At 49.5% G+C, this 20,718-nt stretch overlaps 1 protein-coding gene across 1 annotated transcript in view; it reads right to left on the reverse strand.

Annotated features, from left to right (window-relative positions):
* Positions 1-1,304: 1,304 nt before the first annotated feature.
* The window catches only part of MPRIP (myosin phosphatase Rho interacting protein), a 268,574-nt gene continuing 249,160 nt past the window's right edge, over positions 1,305-20,718 (reverse strand). Inside the window, exons 14-23 of the mRNA XM_006903159.1 lie at positions 20,116-20,692; positions 16,690-16,806; positions 6,744-6,891; positions 6,223-6,340; positions 5,283-5,442; positions 4,128-4,247; positions 3,343-3,429; positions 2,571-2,733; positions 1,797-1,882; positions 1,305-1,337 (exon numbers count right to left, since the gene is read on the reverse strand). Of these exons, the coding sequence (XP_006903221.1) occupies positions 1,305-1,337; positions 1,797-1,882; positions 2,571-2,733; positions 3,343-3,429; positions 4,128-4,247; positions 5,283-5,442; positions 6,223-6,340; positions 6,744-6,891; positions 16,690-16,806; positions 20,116-20,692 (1,609 nt within the window). The remainder of the gene's footprint in view (positions 1,338-1,796; positions 1,883-2,570; positions 2,734-3,342; positions 3,430-4,127; positions 4,248-5,282; positions 5,443-6,222; positions 6,341-6,743; positions 6,892-16,689; positions 16,807-20,115; positions 20,693-20,718) is intronic.

Genomic DNA, 20,718 nt, shown 5'->3' on the forward strand with positions numbered 1-20,718 from the left:
GAGGGTAGAGAGAATAGTGCAACAATGAATGAGTGGAAGCCCAAAATCTCTGTAAATGTTTATGAAAATTAATAAAATATAGAAAAAAAAGAAAATAACAGAGCTTAGATTCAAATAAATTTAATCTTAAATAAGAAAAGCACAAGTTAAAAAAAAATCTTGCTTTTTCATGTTTGAAGAAAGCAGCCTAAATTAACTCTTCAATCAAACTTAAAGTATGTTTGAATATAAGTAACTTCGATCTATAGGAATATGAATAAACCAAACCAACTGGCTGGCAGATTTTTTGCTAAGTGTATCCCAAAATAAGTATTTCAAGAATAGCAGCCTTGCAGGAAGGCCTGTGCAGGCCAGGTGGGTACAAATGAGCCAAAGTTCTACTGCTGCCAGTCTGGCTTAATGGTAAACTCAAGGTCCTATGATGCTTAGGGGTGGCTTTTCTACAATTCTTAGCCTCCTCCCTGATTGAATGATTAAGATCTCTAAAGTCAAAAGAGTGATCAGACTCCAGAGCGAGGGATGGTACCGAAAGGGGGCCTGGCCTGAAATCTCAGGCCTGGTAGGAGCCAGTTTTGTGGACAGGTATGAGGGATGGAGTAGGGTTTCAGGGAGGTGAGGGCAGAGCCACCCTTTCTCTCCTCTTCATTGTAAAGTCTTTAATGCTACCAATGAGCTCCTTTCCCTCCACCCTCACCAAACAATGCTGGTAAAATACTGCAGATACTATTCTTTGTTAGTTTCATATGTCATAATTAGTTGGTATTTATAATTCTCTTCTGCATAATTTTTCAAGCAACAGACCATAATTTATTAAAGTGTGAGTTATCAATAAGCCCTGAAGATAAAAAGAAATTTCTGTGGGAGGTAGACTGTGCTCAATTTCCTGTTCATTTTCCCTAGAATGAACCCGGGTGAGCTTGTTGGTGTCAGTGGGTGTGCCTTGCATTCAAAACTGTACCATGGACAGGGGGTGCAGCGGGTTTGAGAGCATGGGTGACATCCCACATGCATGCTGCCTGTTCTCGGGCACAGGTCCATCCTCTGCTTCCAGGTGGTGCGCCCACCCATTGGCCTGTCTTTCACAAGTGGTTATGGTTATACTGCTAATTAATCCTCTAAACCAGGTTAAAAGACACTTCCTTCAGTTTTCTATATGCTCTGAAGCAGGATGAAGGAAAACAAGGATGATAAACAGGCGTGTGATACGGTGATGTGAGCAGTGCATGCAGAGTGGGCCTCCAGGCAGGCCGGTGATGGTGAGAGGCAGTTACCTACGTGACAGGGGCCCTGGACTCGAGCTTGTTTCAGTTATCCCATGAGACCTGCTCAATTACGGACTGTCAGGGGAAAGAGTAAAAATGAAACAACACACACAATAAATCTTAAATGACCATGCGCAGCACTCCCCACCCTCACCCATCCTGGGACCCTGCAGGTTTACCATCACAGCACACAGAAGAGACCAGCAGCTGGCCTGATGGCAGACAGTACCAACACTACCACAGGACATGCAGGGAATGGCTGACACAGGGGATTACAGGCCAATGGCAGGTGGACAGGTAGGTATGATGAAACCACTTTAACCTGATTCTCAAGGGGCCTGGCTCTAGGCAGTGCAGAAAACTAGTGGGCAGCCCCAGCCAGGCTATGTGGCATGGGGGGGGGGGGGAGTGACCATGTTCTGGGGCTGGGGACTGCGCTGCAGAGGTTGCCTGGGTCTCCAGAGGGCCCAGCTGGCTCCTCTCACCACTGCCTGCTTAAGCCCCAGACATCCAGAAGGTGGACACTGGACTCACCTTTGACCTGATATTTCTGAGTTGCCGGCTGACAGAGGACCTGTCTTTCTTCAAGAAGTCAGGGTTGCTTTTGGATTTCATTATATCTGAAGACACAGAAAGGTCTGTCACTTCTTCCAAAATTCTCTGAATCCAGACTAAATTTTTAAAATTCTCAAAGCTTGTTATTACAGCAGTACATTTATGACAAATCACATTTTGTAGACAACTTGGCTAACTGAGAGAGAAAAAAGAATGTGGTCACTAGTGAGACAGCCTTTTAAGAAGGTCAACATGATGGTCAAATGAACCAATACATGTAGAAGTGCTTGATACAATGTCAAGTCTGCAACATCCTGCAGTTTCTTTTTGCATTAAGGTCTTAATGCAGTGGCCCACATGCATCAGTCCCTGTTATGAACCTAGGCAAGTGATGTACCATCAATCCTTTCCAGAGACCACATTCACTAGAAAAGGATGGGATCAAGTCTCCAAGGGGAGCTGCTTCTACCCAGCTATTGAATTCTTTGGTGAAATGGAAAACAGTTTCTCTTTCCTATGAAAACATCTTGGTGGGGCGATTTCTCCTCAGAGCAAGCAGAGGAATGTCTAGCATACCCAGTGCAGAGATGGCACACTGGTCTGCAGGAGACAGTTTCCCTAAGAGTGTGTGAGGTGACCAGGACCCTGTGCTCCTCTAGCTTCTACCTATCTTCTGCTGAGAGAGCAGACACTGGAAAAGACAAATGATTCTTCTGCTCTGAGACAACACAAGGGATCCAAGGAAGAACTCACCATATCCTGACACTGTAGTGTTTTCAGGGGACTTCTCCCCTAGTGCTTCTGTAGCTGCTTTCAGCTGTTCCTTCAACCTACTAATGTCGCAATCTGCCTTTGCCTTCACAATGCTGAGTTCTGTGTAGATGTCTTTGTATTTATCACTAGCATACTTCTTGTCCTTGGAAATCAAAGAACAGAGGCACAGAATAGTTATGCCAGTGTTATAGTTATGCCACAGTAAATCACAGGCTTGTCTCCCTGGGCTGGCACAAGACCTGGGTCCTTCTCAGCTACTCAGCACTGTGCTGGGGCAAAAACAGAATAGAGATTAAAGCTAGGGGGGAGACAGCCCCCAGATTCCAGTGCTTCCATAAGTTGGAGAGGCAGGACCCTGGGCTACCTATGTCAGATGTTGTGATTTTCCCTGCAGAGGCTACTCAGCCTGTGGCCTCTTCCAGGGAACCTCATGGCCCCACTTTCAGATGAAATGCATCTCCACTGGCTTAAGACCCCCTCTCCTTGATCCCAAGAGTGCCCTGGTAAGTAAGGCCTCACCCAAATGGCTGGCAGGTCACGCTTCCTTTAATTTTTGCAGAGTGCAAAGAGGAACCATAACAAGGAATCCACAAGGTGAGATAAATAGGTCCTTGCTCATCAAACTGCTTTCCAGAGGATGACATCTATCCTTGATTAACTTGGGGTGTGCTTCCGGGCTCTCTGTGCAGCCTTTCCTCAGCCTTCTCCCACCTCGAGGCCCCATTCCCAGCTTTCCCAGTGGTGCTATTACCCGCAGTGCTGTATGCAGCTCGTCCTTCAGAGAACTGATCTCCTGTTTTAGGTACTGTATCTCTGACTCCTTGACCCGCAGTAAGACCTAGGATGAGAGACAGGTTGGGACTGATGTTCAGAGATGAGGACCCCATGGTGCTTGCCATGGCGGTGAGGTGATGCAGAGCCTCTTGCTTCTACAGAGGGTACAGTGGGTCTCAGAGCACCTTGCTGATCAGTGTGCAAATGGTATTGGAAACAAAAAAGTTACACATGAAAATAGGGGGAGTATAAAGCACTCATTATTTTCTAGCACCATGGGACTGTGCCTCATTTGCTGTCTGAGGTTTGATATAACAGCTGCTGATGTGCTCTTTGCTAAAATCCCTGTTGGCTTGCTTGTGGAATTCTCTCAGCCTCTGCCCTGTTCTCAGTAAAGCCCTTTTGGTATCTTTTTGTGAAGAAAAGGTAACAGAAAGGGAAAAAATGTGCTTTCACAAATGCACACCCTATACGAGCATCCTGGTGCCATGAAGCAGACTTCTGGATAATTTCAAGCACCTGCAGATCCATGTAGCTGTTATACATGAGAATTGCATTTGAAGTGGCTAAGAGATATGGCTGTAGTGAAAACGGGAGTACGACTGAAACTGGACCCACCAGGCCTGAGAATGGCCTCCCCGGTGGTGTTCTTTCCCTTTTATCTCCCTGCCAGCATGGCCAGTGAGGGTCACATCTGTTCTCGCTCAGCTCTTTGGTGCACAGACAGTGCCTGGCTGTTGGGAAGGAGTGGCTGAGTCATACCTCCAACTCGTAGGCATCCTTGCCCTGTGTGAGGGGGGAGCCTCCAGCTTCCTCTCCACTGTCCCCGGTCAGCAGTGTCCGCAGCCGTGTGATTTCTGCAGCTAGGCGGTTATTTAGTTCCTGGGGACAGCAACACAACATCAACAGGAATGCCCAGCACAAATGTTTGATGGCTACACAGCAAGCAACTCAACCAGGGAAAAGTCATGTTTTCAGTAAGAACATGCAGTGATCACTGATCAGGTATGAAAGCAAGAGGAGCTCGGTGTGGAAGTGTGTGCACGCCTGCACATGTTAGCTTTAACCTGTGAGAGGTATCACTATTTTATTTATATAGAGCTCAGTAAAAGCTGTTTAAGCAGGTTATGTAAAAACTTTGGGAAGGATTTAAGTATGCAGGACTTGATCATCTTTCATCCTTTTGTGTTATGATACCAGTTATTCTGAGTTGACAAACTAATGGTGAGTCTGAGTGGGTCAGAGCTGACTGCATTCCCAGACCTTTCCTAGGAGGGGCCTCTAAGTGCACTTGGACCATGGACCTTTTGGTTAGCAGCTGAAAAATGAATGTTAATTTGTCTCATGGTTTGCTTCCTTGAGTTCTAGCAGGATTAGCCCTCCTGCCCATCTCTTGTTCTCATCTCACCCGACAAACAGTCCCCTTTACACCACTACTGGGATGGACTGGACTAGACTTGTCCTCACCTCTTTCTATGCAGGCCGTGCAGTGCTCATGGGCCCTGGGATACCCAGCAGGCAGCAGAGAGGACAAGGCCTCATCACACACCTGTGCTTTCAGTGTGGGCAGGCAGAGCAAGATCAGTAACAGAAAAGCCTGCATTAACTAAATCTAACTCAAGCCCCCAAATGAAGCACAATTTAAAATGTACTCTAGTTTTCTGAGGAGCAGGAGATGGAAGGATGTATGATCAGACTCTGAGCCCCCCCCTTCTCTGTGAGGTGAACAACTCACCAAGTCTAACCTGGTAAGCATGAAGTAGAATTGCAGAGATGTCCAGGGGAAGAAATGAAGGCATTTTAGAGTTTCCAGAAGGGCTGAGATCTTCCAGTAGCTGGCTCAGGGGGGCAACCCTTGCTCTGCTCTCTGCCTGGGACATGCACGGCCTTCTAGGCTGTGCAGCAGGTATGGCTCACCTGGTTGTGGGCATTAAGCTCCTGGTTCTCGCGCTGGCACTGCCGCAGTGCCTGCCTTTCAGCCTCCAGCGCCTGCACGAGGTGGGCGTTCTCCAGGCACTTCTGGGAGTACTGCTCTGACAGCACCTCCAGCTCTCGCTGCACCGACTGCAGCTCCTCCCTGGGAGAAAGTACATGGCTCATGCCCGGCCTTGTCCCATCTGTGGCCTCAAAGGCTCCCTACCCCTTCCCAGAATGGGTGCAGGTAAATGCTCAGGAACAGCAGAGCCCAGGAGCACAGCCTGCATCTGTATGCTTAACTATTTTTAAATCATTAAAAAGTAAGGAGTGATTTTAAAAAGTACTTCTTAAAAAGTAGTTCTCAGAATCTACTCAGTGCCTTTCCTTAGTCCTCTTTTATTCTGATAGTCCTAAAGATACATTCCTAATATTTCTCTTATGTCAATGGACAGAGAATTCTTTCCTTGAGGCATGTAAGTGCCTGGTTTCTTAGAGAAGTCAGACCTGGCTTCTTCTCAGTAAACGTCATGGCAGACTTCAGTGCTGGGCTGTGGGAGCACTTGGCATGTCACCCTGTACTTCTGGAGAATGGCTTTAAGAACTTTTTTGCTGAAGCAAAGGGAGCCCTTTTCTCCTGTGGTCTGCTGTAGGGAAAGAGGCTCACAACTGCCACGTCTGACCTTGAATGCACCTGTCTCTGATGGTTTGTTTACCAACAGGAAGCCCTACATGGGCTCTGTTCCTGCCACAACACATGGCAGCTCAAGAAGATCCAGAGTGACAGTTTGCTAACAAGGTCCGGGAAGGGGCTGCCACACAAGCTCTGCCAGAGGCCCTGAACTGTCCCCAGCACCACCTGCTGCTGTGTCACTGGGGACATTTAGCTCTGGAGCACAAGCCCCTGCAGGTGGCAGAGGCTCTCTGGCTGCGGGGGACTCACAGGTACTGGTGCCTCAGAGCTTCAATGTCTGAGTTGGTGCTGCTGATCTGGGACCGCTGGCTCTTCTCAAGCTCCCGCTCCATTTCCTCCCGGTGAGCATTCTTCATGGCCTCAATTGCTGCAAGCGTGCAAGCACACAGTATTCAGCACAAAGGGCAGAGCCACCTGGCTGACGGGCAGGTCTGAGGGGCACACGGGCTGGGAAAGTCTCATGGTTCACAGAAACACTGGAGTTATCGTTCCTTGTTTTTGTGTAAGGAGAACAGCAAACTGATGAACCACGTGTCAATATGAAATTAAATTATCAGTACATGAAACAGCTCGTGTTTGGGTTGGGACATTTTCAAGCCTGCTCAAGGTGCCTGCTCAAAGTAGAGCAAGATCTCCCCAAAGAGAAGTGGCGATCTGGCCAGGGAGGACCCAGCGTCTCCTCGCACCCGCCTCTTCTTGGTGATAGCTGTCCAGTCGTGTTCTGTCCACGACAGAACTGCCCATGCTCCTCCCCGCCCCTCAAGGTCCACCTGAGATAGTGGCTGCAGTCTCCTCTGCCAGGAGTCGGTCCTTCTCCTCTCGCAGCTTCTCTAGCTCCCGCTGGTGCTGCCTCTGCAAGTCCTCAATCTTCTTCTGGTGTGTCTCTTCCATGGCTGCAAATCCCCGCTCACATGTGGCCTGCAAAGTGCAAATAAAGCTGCTGTTTCCTAGCTGAGATATAGCTGGGCAGTGCCCCACCCTGGCTGCCTCCTCCTATGAATTATGTGCTGGCTCCAGGTTGCTGCCAAGATTCCTGGGTGCTTGTGCTCATGCATTTATAAGTTATTTTTTAATATTTGTAAGCACATGCATCTTTAAGTTTTACTTTCACAAGAGTGCTCTGAATTCTATTTCTTCTGGGGAAGGGAATTACTGTTGAAAGGAAAGTTGGCAGAATTGAAACAGTTGATGCTGGGCTTTCATAGGATCAGCTGGAAATGGTAGGAGTGGAGGACAGATAAAGTATGCAGAACCTCATCATTTCTGGTTTGGGATGAAGAGGTGAAAGCTCTCTGTGCCAGCCACAAACTGGGCAATTCAAAAGTGGTTCTAAGAGACGATGACCAGCAACCTCTCACATTCTCAGAGATACTGTCTTCTCAGATATCTCCCAGCTGGAGGGCCAAGGTTACCAAGGGGGGCTCTGTCATTCCTCTGGGAGTGGACAGAGCCGGTTCCCTGGCACTGCCATTACCAGCTAGTAGTCATAAACTGGCTCTTTCACCCTATGATCTCCCAAGGTGTCAACCAAAGGGAGGAGCTCCTTTCCTTCTGACCTAAATCCTGTGTCTCTTCAAGGTGTGCAGAGGAGGGCAGCCCATGAGGAACTGTAGGCATTCACAGCAGAACTGCTCCCCTTACTGAGTGTGGCCTTATCATCTCAGAGGTGGTCTATGACCTTGCACAGGACAAGGACAGAGGTGCTATAAGAGATGTCCACCTCATCAGAAAGCCTGGCTTTACGGGGAGTGGATCTGGGCCACAGACTAGTTTTCTGTTGATATCCTGCCATTCGAGCAGGGAACTGCCTCAGCTCAATGTCAAACAATGAGGATGTAGTAAATCACATCTCAAAATGCAAGTCTGGGGGTGACACTCAGCTCCTACCCTAGACTAACAGGTTGCTGATCTTGTACACTGATTTGGGGAAGGAGGTAAGTCACTATAGTCTCAGTAGGGCCAGGTGGCCCTTTCAGATCCCCTAGTGCCTCAAGTCAGTGACTAACCCACACACATAGCATGTCTTCTCCCAGTAACTGGTAAGCTAGATGTCTTTTAACTTTCTCTCCTTCCTTCTCTCTCACATCTAGTACAGGAGTCAGTTCTGGAGAAAGCTTTGCAGGGGCCTACTCCTAGCACTCACTTTTGAGTCTCTAGTCCCCTCTCTTACATGTCTCTTCTAAAATTATGCATTCTCAGCTAATATACAGTCGGTAGGTCCTGCAGTTATTATTTTGATTTGTTTAAATGCTTCAGAGTATTTGAAGGTAAGGGTCAAAATTCTTCTAACAGACACACTGAATTATCCTAAAAGATTTAACTGCTTCCTTGAAGAACTTATATGCTAATGAAAATGTGAACAAATTTTCACTTTTAAGTTAAGTGTCCTTGTGATTAGCAAAAAGCTCTATAAACCTTTGCTAAGTCTTAGAAAAGGCCCCTTGATGCCATGGTAGTTATGGTAGGGCACTGGGCCATGAGTTCCGTCTCCTCAATCAAGGAAAGAAACCCAAAGGGACTAATATTAGAAAGAGTCCTCCTCAGACAATTTTATGGTGACAAAAGAGGTTAGCTATAAATCCCATGTGTCCAGGGAGTCCATGGGCTGGGGTAGAGCTGGATACAGAATGAAAGGCATGAGGCAGCACCCTGAAAACCATCACTTGAGGCATGCTCCCTGTGAGTGAACCTCTGAATATAGTATAGGCAAAGGGCAGTTTATGAGACAGGGTGCCTTCTGACCGGATCTCTAACTGGTGCAATGTGGGCAGCGCTGAAAGGTCAAATCTGATGGGAAGGACACCCTATTATGCACAGGTACAGCCATAGCTCATGCATACATACTCTTGAAGGGCTAGGATTTGGGTTCAGGTCACTACAGAGGTTTATGTTGATTTTTAGGGTGAACTTGAACTTACCCTGATACTGCTCTCCCTGCACTTTGTTAGGGGGTCATCCCATATGCCTTCGTTCTGCCTGTGATTCATGACTAGTTTGGGAAGGGGCAGAAGAAGTAGCTTCGCCATCCCAAGCAGGAGCTGCTGATCCCACGTGCCTGTCTGGTAGATGGGCTGTCATGTGGAGTGAATACTACAGCCTTTCTCAGAGCTGGGACAGGTACATGACTGGGGAATGGCTCTGTGCTATGCAGTGCTATTAGTGCTAGAGCTGGGAGCAGCAGCAGTGAAACTGTAGGAATCAGAACCTTGCTAAATAAAGCAGGCACTCAGGGAAATGGCACTAACTTTTAACTAAGCCTGTGGGCACCCAGCCTGGGAGAGGCACCGTATCACTGAAGAGCTTGAGGAACTTGGCATTGGCTAGGCACAGGTACTACCAGGAGGACAAGCATGCACAGGTGTTGGAGTACAAGGTATGACAAGGCCTCATGGGGACAGGGTCAGGAGCCTGCTCAGGAAGAATGACTGCTCTGAGCAGCCCCTAACCCCCGCTTGGGTCTCTGGGGTAGTGGGGTGGCAAATGACTTGAGAGTCCACACAGCCCAATCCTGAGTGGCCAAGGAGTATCAGCTCTGTGTGTCAGGGCCTGAGATTTTGGCCTGGTGATGCTGAATATTCATGAGGGGAATTGCCCCAGCTCCTAAAATGGGAAGTGTGGGCAGTGGGACGCTGTGCTGGGTAGAGAATTCCTTCTCAGATAGAACACACATGAGCTCAGACTCCTCAGGGAGCTGGGTAAGAAGGGTAACTTCTCTCTGGACAGTTAGAAGGATCTGGGAAGGGTCTCTGCCATGTCTCCCTGGTTCCTCTTTAGCTTCTTCCCTGTGACCCTGAGAGCTTCCCTTGGGCTTGGTTCTGCACTGGCCCTAGCTGAGTTCTACGAAGTCCAGGATGGGGCAGGGGTTTGGAAAGATCTGCTCCACGAACGTAAAGGTAGCTCTAAGCATAAGGAAAAAGCACCTGTGAGTGGGTAAGAAACAGCAGGAAGACTAATTCTGCCCTCATTCAGCTGTTAATTTCCCTCCCTACACCTCTCTTCCCCTTTGGATGATGCAAAACAGTGATGGCTTCAGGCCAGGCTAGGTACAGCTCCCACTGAGGCCAGCAAAGAGCACAGGGACAAACAGAACTTGAGTGTGATTCTGTCTGAACAGGAATTTAGAACAAAGGTGTCCTGCTCAGCTGTCCCCTGGAGTCTGACACCTAGGGCACCATAGGAAGGAGCCCCACAAGAGAGCAAGACCTCTCTGTCCAAGGCTCTGCAAGGGAAGGTGTGGTTATGACCTTCAGATTCTCCAGGTCACTCTGGTACTTCTTTTGTAGTGTGGCCATACCACCCTTGAGGTCTTTGTGCTCTAACTCCTCCTGCATTGTGTCCGTCTGTGCCTCCAACTCCTGGATGCGCCTGTGGAGATGAGCTGCAGACTGAGCCACCCCTTCCGCCTGACCAGATGGCCAGTTTGGGGAGGGTGGAGGCAGGGGGCTGGGAGCTGGCAGGGTTCCAGGGTACTGCTGCTGGTAATGGCTGAAGGTCTCCTTTAGGAGCTGCAGGTTCTGGGAATAGTGCCCTTGCAGTATCTGTAGCTCTTCTGCATGAATACCCTGCAGTTCCTTTATCTTGAGCTGGAATCGGTCTTCCAGGGTCTGCATCTGCTGCTCCAGGACCTGCCTATCTCTGGTGGAGGTGTCCAGTTGGCCTAGGACACAGCTATGCTTGGCCTGGCTGGGCTGCTCCACTATGCTCAGCAGCTCCTCTGTGTGCTGGCCCTGCAGGGGGATCATGACCATGCTTTGCCTGCTGTCCACTGCCTCCAGACAGTGGTGCTGATGACTGAGCTGTGAGACCCTAGCTGTAAGCTCTGCATTTTCCCTTTCAATGACAGCAATCATTTCCAGGTATTGACTCTTCTGCTTCTGGAGAAGTTCCTCATACTCCTCCCGCAGTGCCCTGAGAGCCTGCAAGTGCTCCTGGCAGGGACTGTCCCCACTTTGCCACGAGTCCTTGTATGCCTGGAGCTCTTTCTTGTACGCCAGCCTGATTTTGCAAGCAGCATAACACACCTGAGCCTGAATGATGGCATCTTGGACTAATAATGAAGAATACTGACCAAGGCCTCCCAAACAAGTGCTGAAGGAAAGCATCTGTGAGGCTTGGAGAAGCTTCCGACAACCACTCAGTGATTCCACAGAAGGAAGGCATGTGAGAGCAGTGGATATCTCCCCCAGGATATGCGCCTTGGCTTTCAACTGCTGGGCAAGTTCTTCCTGCACAGACATCTGAAAGGGTTCTCTCAGGATCTCCCCTAGGGAGCTCAAGTCCCAGAACTGTGGAGCACCTTCTTCGGTATCAGCTTGGAGCCCGAGAGCTTGTGAAGCTTGCTCCATCACTTTGTCAAAATCTGGTGAGTGGGAGGCGCCCAAGATTTCGCTCAGCATGCATCTGAGCCGCTGCAGGGCCACCTTGGCTCTGTGCAGATTCTCCTGGACGCGGCTCAGTCTGTGCTGAAATGACTCCCTCATTGACTGTGTGACGAAGCTGAGCTCAGCCCTGACCAGCACTGAATCTGCCACTGTGGGGACCAGCTCAGGCGAGAAGCCCTGCCACCCCCTGTCAGTGGTATCCACTGTCTCTCCTCTTAGCGTCACCAGATGCTGGCTGCTCAGTGATTCAACCTGGCTCCAGAATTCTCCATCCATCAGCAACTTCTTTGCCAAGGAATCTGCCAAAGGCCCAGGACAGGCTATAGGGCTTTCAGATTCCAGGAGCAACCCTCCTGACTGAGAAATCTCTTGTAGGACACAGGCGATATCAGATGTGGTGTTTTTTAAAGAGTCTGCAATCTGATTGATCAGTGAAGCTTCCAGAGCTATCTGATCTGAGAGGAGTTTCAGCTGTTCCTGCTCAGTCAGCTCACGCGACCAGTGCTGCTGCTGAGCAGGGGGCCTCTCTTCTTGCCGACAGCCCCCATCCTCACGTGGAGCAGGGCTTGTGCCGTCTGTGGGAGCTGAGGGGGACTGTAGAATCTGGATAGCATTGGCCAGCGTGCTTTCCATGCTGGCCAGAGAGGCACTATGCCCTTCTTCCTGGCCTGGCCTAGGCAGAGATCTTAGCTGCTCACGGCACTTTTCTAGGCAGGTAAGGGCCTGACTATTTTTCACCTGGAAGTGCCCAAGCTCTCCAGCATGGCTCTCTGTGAACAATGCCTTCCCCTGTCTCTCTTGCTCCAGCTGGGAGGCTAATGCACCAGCTTGAGCGAGGCTGGCACGGAGCTGTTCTCGGAGCTGTGCCTCAGTGCCTGCCCACTGGTGGTGTAGGGCCACTAGGGCCTCCTGATCTCGGCCACGCTGACTCTCCAGCCTCAGGGTTACATCCTTGAGCTTCTCCTCTGTGATGTAGAGCTTAGTCTCTAGAGAGTGTATGATAGAGAGATAGGTGTCTGCATTGCCAGGCCCTGGGAATGGGCCAGGTGTGGGCTCGGACGACATACTTTCCTCTGAGAGTGAGCGGTCCTGGCTGGTATCAGAAGAGGTGCTGCTAGCCCAGGTCTTCTCCGACCCATCAAGGTGGATGTATTTTTGACACTGGATTGTGGAGAACCGGATTCTTTGTCTTTTAATGCCTGATATCCCTGGGTCGGGCCTTGCCATGTTCTGTAGGTGCCCCTCACTGTCAGGCACTTCTGATCTCAAAGGCATAGTGTCATCTTCTCCACTGGGGCTGCCCGCCCCACTGTCCTCTCCCAGGCCAGTCTCTGGGTCCTTGCCTTTGGGCCTTGTGTGTGGGATGCCCACAGGAATTCCCTCAGGCAGGAGGTGCTGGCCCAGATGTGCGGTGCCAGCACCATCTGCCCCCAGGGTGATGTGCGGCTCTTGTCCCTCCTTTGAAGACACATCTCCTAACTTCCTGAGCATCTCCTCCTTTGCCTGAAGCTTTATCTCTGTCTCCTCCAGACTGCTCCCCAATGCTACCATCTTCACCAAGGCCTCGTTGAGGTCCTGCTCTTTCTTTTCCATGACTCTCTGGTGCAGGTCCTTGATGCGTCCGAGCTCCTCTTCCCTCTCCCGCAGCAGAGTGTGCATACGCTGCAGCTGCCCAGACACCTCCCCGAAGGAGCACTCCAGGCTCTGATAGTCAGCCTCCCGCCCTCTCAGCTGTGCCTGCAGAGCAGCAATGTCCCCATCAGACACAGTGGCCTGTGCTACCAGCTCCTGGAAACTCTGCCTGAGGAGGTTGCACTCATCTTGGAGGCCCTGCACATGCTCGGCAAGCTCCTGGATGTTGGCCTCTTTCTTTTCGAGCTGTTCCTCCAGCTGGTGCACACGCTCACTGTCCTCAAACTTAGCACTCAATTTCTCCTTCTGCAGCACTTCCACCTGCTGCTCACGGTCTCGTAGCCGGTCCTCATAGGCACTGACCTTGTCCTCTACCTCCTTTAAGCTCTTCAGCAACACCTGCTTCTCCTTCTCGCAGCTCTCCAGCAGCAGCTCATAGTTCCTCTGTAGCTTCTCCTCCATCAGCCTCTGGGCTTGCTCGCTGGTGCCAAGCTGCTGGCTGAGGCTGGCTATTCGCTCCTGCAGCCGCTGCACCTCTCTCTGCCTGTCCCGCTGCAGTGCTTGCTGGGTCTCCAGGTCCCGCAGCTCCTGCATCTTCTCAAGCAGGAGGGCTTCAGCGCTCTTGAGCTTCTGCTCGCTGGCCTTGAGCTGCCCACTCAGTGCGGCCTCACTATGCTGCCACTCCTCCAGCTGTTCTCGGACCTTGTCCTTCTCCAGCTTCAGGTCACTTTTGAGTTTGGCCAGTGCCTGTTCCTTGATGGCCAGCTCGGCAGTGGCATTGCTCAGTCTTGCCTGGAGGCTTTGGGCCTCAGCTTCATGGTGTCGGATAGCGTCCTTAGCTTCCCCGTAGCTGTGTTTCAGGGCCTGAATCTGCTGATTGACCAGCTCCTGGCGCTGGCACTGGGCTTCTAGCTCGCTTTGGAGATCTTGGTTGACTTTATGGAGCCTCTGCCAGGCGCTGGGCGGGGAGGTGGCCACTTCAGTCTTAAAAAAACCGATTAGATACTAGGTTAGTAGCACTCTGGCCTTCTGATTCTGAGTGTCACACCTCTGACCAGGATTACCATGGAAAAGATCCTGGGCGAGTTTTGGCTTTTTTCCTTTGCACATATTTTTCCTCATTAAATAATCCAATAAGTCATCTTTCTTTTTTTTTTTTTTTAAGTAGGTGCTTTCAGGTAAACAGAAAACACAGACAATAACATCAAAACAGCTCTAACTGAATAGCTTCTAGAAGAAATAAACCAAACAGAACTGAATGATGGAGCACAGGATAAGCAAAACGAGGATCCCAGCACACGAGATGGTGGGAAGAAGGGCACAGGGGAGGAAAAGAGAACTTGCATTTGTTTGTTTGTTTTGCAAAACAAAAACACACAATTCTAGACAACCAGTCCTCAAGGAGTGCAGGGGAAGGTGTCAGGGGCAGATGTCGAAGGCTACTTCCTTCTATGACCGTAGAAGAAGGAAGGAAGGAGACTACTAGATGCCAGTATTATGACAAACAAAGCATTTTCTTTGGAAATGCATCCAATGCTACAATTAACATAAACTCTCTACCTTTAAGAAAACAAATGGGACGGAAGGGTTGAGAACCATGGAGTGAAATGTAATAAACAACAAAACAAACAAACCTTTGAAAAATTAAAAATAAGAGAGTAGAGCATGCAAAAAACAAAACAAAACCAAAAACAAAGGAAATAAAATGTCCCAAACTGAAAGACATGCAGAACGGACAGAACTACTGTAATTTAGAGGGGGAGAAACAAAAAACATGGACAAGGATGAGAGGAACAGCCCAGCCTAGAACCAGGCCTGCCGCATGGCAGCAGTGTACTGGCAGGGGAGCCACAGATGTGACACTCAGTTACGGTCAATTCCACTCCATGCTCATGTCCCAACCATGCACATCCCGCCCCCCAGCATGGGTAAGTGTGTGCCCACCCAGCATGCAAGTCATGCCCAAATCTGACTTTTGGTCGTAAGTGTTACAGAGCTCTGAGTGTGGTGACACCTGAGCAGGTGCCCAACTTCCTGCCAGGGGCGAAGACAGCACCCCTCGACTGCCTGTGGGGCTTCAGGGTGGACTCAGGCCTTGGCCCAAACAGGCCCTCAGGGCAGAAATGTGCAATGTCTGCTCCAACATCTTCAACAGAGCCTGGCATAGCTTAAGGAGGTGCTCCCTACACCAGAATGAGGGGCACAAACACCTGGAAAGTCTTCAGAAGCAGAGAGATGAAGGCTGCACATCCTCACCAGTGCTTGGGCCAGAGAGTCTAAACTGGACATGGTGTGGCAACAAACAGGCCACACCCACCAAGGGGGATGGCTGTAGTAAAAAGAGAAAAATCAGAGTACAAAATGAAGACAAAGGGAAAATACAACACATGGGAAAGAACAGAGAAAGGCCAAAGGGCCAAGTCTGACAGAAGGTGGCTGAGGAGAGGAAGGCCCAAAGCTCTACAGACACCGTGTCTCAGAAGCACAAGGTACTGGCTTCAAGGAATGTGCTGGCCCAGGCCAGGTGGCTTGTCTACTGGACAAGGCATACACCTGCCTCCTCTTTACCACAGACTCTGGATTAAACATGGTGTCTTCTTCAAGAACGTGAGTTCTCAGCACAGATCCTTTCCTATGTTCTCCCAGCACCTCCTAATCAGCAAACTGCAGGCAGCATGAACTTTGTTTTTGTTGCTCTGGGTACGTGTGGAGTAGGAGCCCCACCGCAGAGGTGACACTGCCAGCTCTCTACACTGGACATCTGCTGCAGGGCGGCGCAGGCAGCATCCTTTTCACCCTGCTTCTCTTGGAGTTTGGCTTCTGGAAATATTCCTGGAGTGGTGGGCAGGGTTGGGTGCTGAGCTGTGCAGGGCTGGGCCTGCCCAACTGTGCTGTCTGGGAATGTATATAAGGATTGGCCCAGTCAATCATGGGATGACTAGCTTCCAACACTGACTATAAACTACTCTTCTTGGTCTCAGGACAGTCTTCCATCCTGGTTGTACCACAAAAATCTCAACAGCCAGGTCCTGAGGTGGTTGTTGTGACCCAAGGTCCTTTGTAAGGCAGAGGAAACAGGGTGTGTATACTCCACATGTGCTTCCTGTGCTGGTACTGGCTGGGCACACAACTGGCACCACACCAGAGTCCACAGGCCAGCTTCTTCCTTGGTGTGGGAATCTCCTCTCTTCATCCCAGAGGCCACCTGCCCAAAGCAGGATGTAGCTCCTGGGGACTCCTGCTGCATGAAAGCATTCAGCAGGTCACTGGCCCCACAGGCCAGGCAACTGGTGTGGCTAAGTACAGGCTGAATCACTGTGGCTCCCATCTATGCTCATCGGCTCAGATCGTAGATGCCACACCTCCACTTGGGCAGAAAGTGAAAGGTGAGGTCCTGCTTAGGGGTGAGACAGTTGTGGCACTGGTTCTGGCTCCAGGTCTGCCAGTAACATGCCCAGCCCTAAGCCAGGTTCTCAAATGTTGGTTTCTGTCTATGCAAACTGCAAGATTATCTGTTTACATAGTCTTTCAGTGCAGAGGTTCGGGCAGAGCTGGGAGGAGAGAAGACAGGAGGCTCCTCACCTTAAAGTGCCCTCCTGAGGAGCCAAGCAGGGTGCTACACAGTCAGACTTTGCACATTCCTACCCTGTGGGTGCCAGAGCTCGCCCTGAAGCCCAGTGTCCACATGGTGGCCAGGCCATACCTGCAGCACGTAGCCCTCCCGTGCACTCTGCTCCCGGCCCAGAGCCATGCGCAGCTGGTCCTGGAGAAGTCGGTTTTGTTCCAGGAGTTCGGAGGCCTCTTTCTGACTCTGTTCCAACTGTTGGTAAAAAAAAAAAGATACACATTTATAATGGAAATGGCAACCACGAGCAATGTAGTGGACAGCAAAAGGCAGCAGCCGCAATCAGCTCTTGGGGGACTGCAGAGCACAGCAACCTTTGCTGTGGTCTCTTGGTTCTTGAGTAATTGCCACAACTTCTCACATGATCCTAATGTAGAGTTATGTTAACTCATGAAAGTCTCCTGAAGGGCAAATGGCTGAACAGAATGTGATATATACACTCAGGTAGAAAGAGATATTAGATCCTAAAACATGCCGATGAAAGGACGTATGACTCAAAAGAAAAAAAAAATATACTCAAAAGGACAAATACTGAGTGATTTCCCTTATATGAAATAACCAACTGCTGTGGTATGTCAAGTTGGAACTGATTCACAGCTGACCCTCCACTGGGTTTTCAGAGGCAGTAAGTATGGGGGTGGGGGGCAGAGACTGTCCATCTTTTTCCTTTATAGCAACTTGTGGTAAAACTTATATTAGTGATTACCACAAGAGAGAGAAAGAAGTTTTTGCTGAGGGGCACTGAGTTTGTGTTAATAGTGGTGAAATAATCTGGAAAAGGACATTATTATGGACAGGTCTGAATCTCTCTCAAGTAGATATCAGCTTGGCTGGGTTATCAGTCTGTAGCTGGCAATTGTGGCCTGATGTGCCCAGGATGTGCTCTGATTTGATAAACCTAATAGGTGTAACAAGATTATGGGTATAATGCAATCCCTTATCCCATCACAACCCTGATTTGAGATTCCCTAAGATGTGACTTGCAACACCTTTTATCTTCCAAAAGGTTAAAATGAGAGAGAAGTAGCAAAGAAAGAGAGGAACCTATTACCAATCCAGCAAGAGCGTGTTCTATGGACTCAGGAAGACTGACGCTGAAGTGCAGGGACATATCTGCTGAATGCTGGGCCTACAGATGCAGAAAGGAGACAGGGCCTTTTTCCCAAATTCTGAGTCAGCAGAGAGGGATAGCCTCCTCCTACAGATAGCCATGTGAACTTCAACGTCTAGCCTCCTAAATCGTGAAAGAACAGGATCCATTTCTGTGTGCTACAGATACTGATGGTATCTGTAATTAATAAAAAACAAAAACTGAAAGCCCAAACCAAACCAAAGCAAACACTGCAAATCACACCTTGTGGCTGGGACAGAACTAGGAGGCAAGATAGCGACTGAGGACCTGGACCCAGAGCAGAGACAAAGCACAAGGACCCTACGCAAGAGCCCACCTGGGTCTACTCCAACATCAGCACACAGACCCTTCAAGGTGCTCCTGCTGCTCCCTCACCTGGGCTGCGAACCCAGCAGTGCATGCATGAATGACTTCCTGCTTCTTATAGCTCCAATCTCCTGCTTTCATCCAACCGTCCCTTCCAGGGAGCACCCAAGTAGTTAGGAGTCAGTTTCTTCAGCAGGGAGGGTTTGGAGGGGAATATATAGGGTTATTAAAAAACACATGGAAATACCTGACTGGTAAACACTGAAGACTTGGCTTTACTCAAAACTAAAACTCAAACCTTAGGATGGAGCAGAAGCATACCACAGTGTCCATGGCTGTAGTCTTTACAGTAGACTGCCACGTCTTTCCCTTCAGAGTGACAGGTGGGTTTGAACTGCTCACCATTTGATTAGCAGTGTGTGCTTTAACTCCTCCACTCCCAGGGCTCCTAGACCACTACCTAACAGGCTGAGAGAATCTCAGTGTGGTCCTTGTGCATGACCAGCTGGGACCGCCACTGCAGCAACAGCAGAATGCTAGGATTCTGAACTGTTATTTCATCCAGGCTTGCCTTTATTGTTTTATTAACCAGAACAGAACATGGGGAAACGCAAGTGCTGGTTAGTAGCGAAAAATGTAGGCCTCTGACATTTAATAAAAGGGGGAAAGATGAGACGTGTTAGGCATGCCAAAATGATAGTTTTTTTCCTTTCTCTTATGTAGCAAAACATCACTGATTCAGTAATTTCTACATATATAATTCAGTGACAGTGATGATTTAATTTGTATATTCTCCAGCTCTTTTTTCTGAGTTTGCTTATTAGCATAAACTTAATCTTCAAGTTGCTATTTTCACTTTGATCCTCATAAAGATGATTTTTTTTAAAAAGCACAATGGTTAAGGCAGGTGTAGAGGGGGTGTGTGTGTGTGTGTGTGTGTGAGACAGAGAGACACACATACACACAGACCAGTTTAGCTAAACTACTGTTTGGTTTAGGCTTCAGGGGATACTTTTACATTTTAAAGATGATCTCAGGGCAATAGTTTCAGGGGTTCATGCATACTTCATGCCTCCAAAAAGTCTGGAGTCCATGAAAATTTGAAATTGGGTTCCACATTTTTCCCCTTTGGATCAGGAATCTTCTGGATAAATTTTGATCAAAATGGCATTAGCCACACCTTCCACATCATCCTTCTTTTGTTGTTCCAGGTCAATAGAGACTAACAGCAGTACCCTGAACAGTCAATTAGCTTTGACAACTCTATGTGTTACTCTACAGACTAGAGCACGAAACATTTTGGAAGCAAAGTAGTGAAGTCTTTGGCCTTTGAGAGCTATGTGCAAGAGCATCTTTGAACCATACTACTAATGACTGCATTTTGATAATGTGTAGTACCTTGGACATGGTCCTTTCTGTGAAGACTCCATAGTTCAAAGCTGGTGGATACACTTTTACTCAAGAAGTCTGTATGTCACAAATGTAAGGGGGCTGCTTGCTCACCTCCCATCCTGAGGGCCTGAGTGGGCCCGACAGGAAGCAGCCTCAGCAGCCACATGATTAAAGGTAAATTTAAACAGGTTCCAGACCAGCTGCCAGAATGACACCCATACCTCACCAGGGTGGCAAGAAACTACCTTGGCCATTCCTACTGGCCATCTCCACTCACAGCCTTCAATTTCATACCCTAAACATCTAGAATCCTGCCACTGTCCCAACCTACTCCCTCATTCAGGACACTAGGAGCAGTGCCAAAGCATCGAGGTATCCTGGCCACATCCATCGTTAGCCAGTCTATGCTGCCTGCAGCCCAAACCCGAATCTGGTCCTGTTTCAACCTAGTAACCAGGTACCAAGCTACTGAAATCGCCACTCCACTGGCCATACTTGATCCCAAGGTCAGCAATGATCCCTCCCCACCTAACAGCTATACCTGAGAGAGCCAGGACATCCGCATCCTTTCTAGTTGACTGCTTCTCTTCTTGCACTGGGGCTGCCCATGTCATTAGGGGAAGTGGTATGTAACATGAAACACCCGAAGCAAGCCCCTCCCGCCTTGCTATTACCTCTTTTTCTAGCAGAGAGGTCAGCTCCTGTGTGGGGAGCTGGTCGTTTCCGTACTCAGAGGGAACCAGGTGCAGGGGGGCGATGGGCACTTGCTTCTCTTCTCGAAGAGGGGTGGTTTCCACCTGATGCCAACGCTGTTCAATCTCTACATGGACGCTCTGTGTCTTGAGGTCTGAGGTCATGGGCAGCACTGAGCTTCGGTCAACTTCCATCTGAAAGATCACGTCATCAGTCCCTGGTCCATCCACAGTGTCTAGGGCCCCAAAACGACGGCGGCGCTCCTCCCGGCGACGGGTACGTTCTCGCTCCAGCTCCCATTCCTCTGGGTCCACCTCAGGGCATTTGGACTCCTGGGCATCACCGAGGCCTGCGGCACGGGCTCTCTCCTGGGCCAGGGCTTGCTGCATAGGGCGGAACTCAGCCCAATCAAAGGTCTTGGAGCGTCCCTCACGCCTCCGCTCTCGAGCACGACTTCGTCTCTGCTCTGGATCCGGGTCCCCAGAATCACCCTCCTGCTTCTCACTCGGCCTGGGGCAGGGCTCAGAGGCACTGCTCTTGTTCTTCTCTGGCAACGAGCTGGTGGAACAAGGACACAGCATCTG

Source organism: Elephantulus edwardii, unplaced genomic scaffold (assembly GCF_000299155.1).
Source record: "Elephantulus edwardii isolate Elephantulus edwardi_28Jun2011 unplaced genomic scaffold, EleEdw1.0 scaffold00526, whole genome shotgun sequence".
In the NCBI taxonomy this organism is placed as follows: Eukaryota; Metazoa; Chordata; class Mammalia; order Macroscelidea; family Macroscelididae; genus Elephantulus; species Elephantulus edwardii.